At 63.9% G+C, this 6,253-nt stretch overlaps 1 protein-coding gene across 2 annotated transcripts in view; it reads left to right on the top strand.

Annotated features, from left to right (window-relative positions):
- Positions 1-391: 391 nt before the first annotated feature.
- The window catches only part of ONECUT2 (one cut homeobox 2), a 56,957-nt gene continuing 51,095 nt past the window's right edge, over positions 392-6,253 (top strand). For both annotated transcript variants that reach the window (XM_006055290.4, XR_003106037.3), the window contains exon 1: positions 392-1,783. In XM_006055290.4, coding sequence (XP_006055352.4) covers positions 529-1,783 — 1,255 coding nt within the window. In that variant the 5' untranslated portion in view covers positions 392-528. The remainder of the gene's footprint in view (positions 1,784-6,253) is intronic.

The following is a 6,253-nucleotide window of genomic DNA, read 5'->3' as shown; positions in this document are numbered from 1 at the left end:
CAAACCTGAACCGCGCGGCCCCGCCCCCTCCGCAGCCATTGGTGGCGGCGCGCAGGAGGCCCGCCCCTCCCGGGGAAGCCGCGGCCGCCGAGTGGCTGCCCGCGACGCCCATCGGACGCTGCCCCGCCCCGGGCCCGGGCGGGTTAGGTTGGCCGCCCCGGCGAGCGGCAGAGCCCTTCTGGACAGCTCCCGTTCGCGCAGACGGAGGACGGCGGCGCCGGAGCGGGCTCGGACATGGCGAGGCAGCGCGCCGGCCCGCGCGGCGGGGCCCGGTGACCCTCCCGAGCCCGCCCGCCTCCCGCACGCGCGCCTCGCCCGCCGCCGCCCCGGGCGCGCCCGCCCGCAGCCCGGGGCGCACACCCGCACGCGCGCTCCCCCCGCGCACACACACACGCACACACACACACACACACACGCTCTCCCGCGCCCTCCGTCGCCGCCCGCAGCTGAGCTCCGCCACGCGCGCCTCGCCAGCCCGCCGGCCGCCCCCGCCGCCGCCGCCGCCGCTCCCGGGCCCCGATGGACTGAATGAAGGCTGCCTACACCGCCTATCGATGCCTCACCAAAGACCTAGAAGGCTGCGCCATGAACCCAGAGCTGACAATGGAAAGTCTGGGCACTTTGCACGGGCCGGCCGGCGGCGGCAGTGGCGGGGGCGGCGGCGGCGGGGGCGGCGGGGGCGGCGGCGGAGGCCCGGGCCATGAGCAGGAGCTGCTGGCCAGCCCCAGCCCCCACCACGCGGGCCGCGGCGCCGCCGGCTCGCTGCGGGGCCCTCCGCCGCCGCCCCCGCCGCCGCCGCCAACGGCGCACCAGGAGCTGGGCACGGCGGCCGCGGCCGCGGCGGCGGCGGCGTCGCGCTCGGCCATGGTCACTAGCATGGCCTCGATCCTGGACGGCGGCGACTACCGGCCCGAGCTGTCCATCCCGCTCCACCACGCCATGAGCATGTCCTGCGACTCGTCCCCGCCCGGCATGGGCATGAGCAACACCTACACCACGCTGACGCCGCTGCAGCCGCTGCCGCCCATCTCCACCGTGTCGGACAAGTTCCACCACCCGCATCCGCACCACCACCCGCACCACCACCACCACCATCACCACCACCAGCAGCGCCTCTCGGGCAACGTCAGCGGCAGCTTCACGCTCCTGCGCGACGAGCGCGGGCTCCCGACCATGAACAACCTCTACAGCCCCTACAAGGAGATGCCGGGCATGGGCCAGAGCCTGTCCCCGCTGGCCGCCACACCGCTGGGCAACGGCCTGGGCGGCCTCCACAACGCGCAGCAGAGCCTGCCCAACTACGGGCCCCCGGGCCCCGACAAGATGCTCAGCCCCAACTTCGACGCGCACCACACTGCCATGCTGACCCGCGGCGACCAGCACCTGTCCCGCGGCCTGGGCACCCCGCCCGCGGCCATGATGTCGCACCTCAACGGCCTGCACCACCCGGGCCACGCTCAGTCCCACGGGCCGGTGCTGGCGCCCAGCCGCGAGAGGCCACCCTCTTCGTCTTCGGGGTCGCAGGTAGCCACCTCCGGCCAACTGGAGGAGATCAACACCAAAGAGGTGGCCCAGCGCATCACCGCCGAGCTGAAGCGCTACAGCATCCCACAGGCGATCTTCGCGCAGAGGGTGTTGTGCCGGTCTCAGGGGACTCTCTCCGACCTTCTCCGAAACCCCAAACCGTGGAGTAAACTCAAATCTGGCAGGGAGACCTTCCGCAGGATGTGGAAGTGGCTGCAGGAGCCCGAGTTCCAGCGCATGTCCGCCTTACGCCTGGCAGGTAAGCCCAGAGGGTCGTCTGGAGTCGGGCTGCCGGCTGCCCTGGCCCCGGGTGCGGGCACTGAGCCTCCCCTCCGGGTCCCCTGCCCCTCTTCCTCCACGCTTGCCATTTGTTCTCTACTTCAGTCCTTCTCCGTTTCCTCTTTCTCTCCTCTTTTCTCTGTTCTTCCTTGCTCTTTCTCTCCCTTCTCACCTCCCTGTCTCCCGAGCTTCTTGAGCGACCCGCGTCCCGGTTTTGTTCGCACTCTGCTCACCGTACCAACAACTCTGCCCTCTCTTTCGGACCTTCCGCAGTTGTGGGAGGCACGAGGAGGGTGTGCGGTGTCCACTAGGAGCCCTCTCTTTCCCAGACTCCCGGGGACGGCGGGGTTGCCTTTATTCAGAACCCTGTGCACTTGAACTCTTGTTCAGACAATACATTTCACTTCTCCCAGCTACCCGGTCTCCCTATATAGAGGCAATTTGTGGCGAGAGGTAGTGGGCTTTAGAGGGGGAAGAGCTCTCTGCTGTCTTTCTCCCCACCATGTTGGGCAAACTTATTCGGTCACTGACAGGAAGCACAGCCTTGCCCACGCGGAGAACCGGGGGAGGTGGGGGGGGGGGGGGGGGGGGCCGGGATACAACCGCGCTTCCGGAGCCGGTCTCCGGCCTTGACATTGGCGCGGGGACTTTGTGATGGAAAGAGCGGGCTGGGGCCAGCGCCCGTGTCCCTGCCCACAGTGAGGTTGGGGCTGCCACCTTCACCGCTCTGGGAGGATAGGAGAGAGGAAACTCGGAGCGGGAAGCGTCCTGCCTTACTGGCCGGCCGCCCTTTGCCCGGCTCCCAGCGCTGGCCGCGATGTGCCGAGGTGTGGTTGGACCCCGGGGACGAGGCTGGGAGCTCGCGGAAAGAGGGTGCTGAGAAATTAAGATGCAGGTTAGTTAACGCCTCTTGGGCGTTGGGCTCCCAGCTCCGCCTTTGCATTAAGCGGACGCGGATGGAGCGCAGGGCTCGGCGACTGGGAGGGCCGGCGGCCGGCGGGAGGGGACGGGTCGGCGCGCCGGTTACATTGTTCTGGAGCCGGCTTGGGCTCTTTGTGCCTCCTCTAGCGGCCGAGCCGCGAGGTACAGCCCTCTATTGTTCTAGGAGCGCAGAAACCTCCCGTGTGGGCGGCGGGAGCCAAGAGAAAGGCGCAGCCCGGGCTGCGGCTGGCACCCGGGTGCGCGCTTTTGTGCTCTGGCGCGGTATGCGTGGCGGGTGCGCTGCGCCCCCGGGGACCCTGCCACGGGCCAGGAGGGGCGAAGTGTCCAGGCGCCCCTCCGGGGAGGACGCACGGCCCCCGACTGCAGGCCGGGATTGGGCGGCTTCTTTTGGACTGAGACACCTCTCCCGATAGTCAGATTGTCTGGGGGACAATTCGCGGTGGCGGTGATTTACATACAGGAGCGGGGAGCCCGAAGTTCCGAGCCGCATACAACGGGCTTCCGGAGCTAGAGCGCAAGCTTCCTCTCCGGCTCCCTGGGGCTTTCCTCGCACCAATGAGTCTGGCTTATGGGGTGCACTCTACCGACGCTGGACAGGGTTGGGGGATGTGACAGGCGGTGGGGAGGGGGCGTTTCCACTCTGACAGCCGCCGTCCGCCTTCGCTTGTTGGAGGATTCCAGTCTCTAGTCCGTAACCGCCCTCAGTGTCCATCCGAAAAGGTCATGAAAACTAGGTCCGCCACCCCCAGAGCTTCCCCAAGTCGGTGAACTCCAAATAGTTCTGCATGGAACTCGAAACCTACTTTATCTTTCCCCTAGCTTACTCTTCATCCTCTCCTACCATTTTCTCTGATTGCTCTTGGTCCCTTGAAAAGATTAAGCAGGAAATAAAGAGTATCCGTGAAAAATGGACTGGAAGCCTACTGACAATTCCAAACGGTGTGGTCCCCCTTTGTCTTAGGCCCCCGAACATGCCTTTAGTCCCTCTCTGAGAGTTCTAGCGAGGACGGGCTTCCTGGGCACAGGCAGCAGAAGAAACTTGGCAATCGGTCTCGGGGAAGGGAGGCCAGGGTAGGGTGAAGACGGGGTGACAGCGATCTACTCTGCTCATTTCAGAGCACTGCCGCCCCCTCATGCCTGTCCCGAAAAGGACAGAGCTTTTTTTAAAAAAGCAAGCCTTCTGCCCACATCTGTCTGAAAGTGAGGTGGAAAGAAACACTTTGCTGGTCAGCCGGCTTCAAGCCTTTTTGCAACAGCGTCAGGGGGTTAGGGAGAGTGTGGCATCTGTGGGAGACCGCAGTCCCATCACCCAACACCAAAGAGTCCTGGGGCCAGTCCTGGAGGCTTTTCTGAGCAGGAGCCAGAAAGCCCCCTCAGTGGGAGACCAAGAGCCTCTTTCGGCAGGTGGAAATCTCCTGCCAGGGACCCCACTTTGCTCAAGCATTCAAATGCGTGTCTGTTTTATTACCCCGAGTTGAAAAGGGACAAGAGCTTTAGCCTTTTTATCTGGCCATTTTATCAGCAACTACAAGTGTGTCGAGTGCTTATTATTACACAGGAGTCTTTTCAGCTTGGGGTCAGTAGATCAGTCTCTTCAGACACTGCCGCAGAAGCTGGGCCTGGTAAGTAGGTATTATGTGCTTAGGAGCGCTAGCAAATGGGAGCAAATGGAGAAGAAACTCCGAGGCCTTCTCTACCAGGAGTATCCATCCCACTCTTGCAGCGGACTCACAGGGCAGCGGAGGGCTCCGGGGGCCTTTCAGCAAACCGGGTGACTCCACAGGGCAACTCTGCAGACCCCGGTGCTGGAATCTGGCAGAGAGCGCCCGGCCCCCGTCTCACAAAGACCAAGTCTCTCTCAGTCTCGTCTTAATTTCTCTATGTCCTCTTATCTTCTCTGTCTCTTCTTAATTTCCCTTTCTTGTTCTCATTTTGGGTCTTGCCAGAGGCCTAAGCAGACAGGGGTTTGAGGGAACCCTGAATTAAAAATTAAGACGTCTGGTTCCGGCCAGCGCTGCCCCCCTCTCCCGGAGGTGGAGTGCACCCACCCCATCACAGCAGAAGGGGGCCTGGCTCTCCTCCTTTCCCACCGCTGGGGTATTGGATCCACAGCCCCAGGTAGTATTTTAAAGGGGAAGGGACAATATGTCGGGGAAACTCAGGTTAGATTTCAGAGAAAGGGGTTCCAAGTGCAGGACTCCCTTCATAAAGGGTGGCCACAGCGGAAACTGTTTGGGACCACACCAGTGTCCAGGGTTGACTCCTGCAGGGCAGTTTTTATTAACCCGGGAAGAGACTTAAGAAGGGGGGGGCCAACTCCCCAGCGGCTTCCAGCACAAACTCTCTCTGGCTTTGAGCCCAAGAGGCCTCTGAACCATGCACAGACACGAACCTAGAGAGACAGAGAGAACGCAGGCAAGACAGTGGAGGGGCACCTCGTGGAGGAAAATCGAGGTACCCATGGCGGGAGTTGGTTTCCTCCGACAACTGGAAGACAGAGCGGAAGACAGAGCAGAGCCCCCAGATGACCCTCCCAGCCGGTTGGCCTCCTGTGAGCTGGACTCCCAAGGCGGCCGGCAGGGATCCTGTCTCCCGTCCCCACGGCACACAGGCACCTAGCCCGCTCCAGGCGGCCGATCTGGAGCCAACTCTGTTCCGGCGGAGAGCCCTCACTCAACCCACCAGAATGTCTCCCGCAGCGGGCCAGTGGGCCGGCCGAGGGGTCTTCCTGAGGCCACGCTGAGCCTAGGGGTGAGCCTCGGGCTGGGGACAGGGACCCATTCGCAGAGACCTTCCCCCTCCCTCGCTGACTCCCAGTCGGTCCCAGCGCGTTTTTCCTGACGGTTTTGCCTCCCTTGTCGGTAAGGCACATACCATGTTCTCTTGTGCCGGCTGGTCGGGTGAATAATTGGAAAGCTCGCCGCCATCCTATCTTGGTCAAGTCCCCGGTGGCCTCGAGAACACCTTCCTAATTTGCTTTGGGGTGGGCGGGAGCGGCGGAGAGCAGTGAACCCACGCGCGCCGCCGCCGCCGCGCGCCCTGGATGCCAGAGGCAGCGCCTTTATTTTCCTTCCAGGCTTTGCGCCGTGCGGGTATGTCACTTTTCTCAAACAAATGTGTATATGGAGGGAGATCGATGCTGATAATGTTTAGAAGATTAAAAGAGCATTAATGCTGGCAACGAGAACGTAAACGTGTGGACCCAGATTTCATTGATCCGGAATCCGATCCGGCGCGTTTCCAGTAAACCCGACGGGCGCCCTCTTCCCAGCAGAGCGCACGCCACCGGCCCGGCTCCCCGGCGCTCCTGCCGCGCCGCCTCCCCAGCTCCAGTCGGGCTCTCGGGTCTGGCGGCCGCCCCAGCCCGCGCTTCCTACCCTTGGTCTCGTCTGTCGCCGGGCTGCCGGCCTCTGGCCCCGTCCCCGCGCTCCCCGGGCTGCGGGAGTTCCCGAAGGGCTCGCACGGGAAGCGAGGCCTCCCCGTCCCGCGCTTCGGGGGCCTTCGCCTC

The sequence above is a fragment of the Bubalus bubalis genome, chromosome 22 (genome assembly GCF_019923935.1).
Source record: "Bubalus bubalis isolate 160015118507 breed Murrah chromosome 22, NDDB_SH_1, whole genome shotgun sequence".
Taxonomy (NCBI): domain Eukaryota; kingdom Metazoa; phylum Chordata; class Mammalia; order Artiodactyla; family Bovidae; genus Bubalus; species Bubalus bubalis.
The sequence above is the reverse complement of the archived record's forward strand: the minus strand, read 5'-3'. Positions and strand labels throughout refer to the sequence as shown.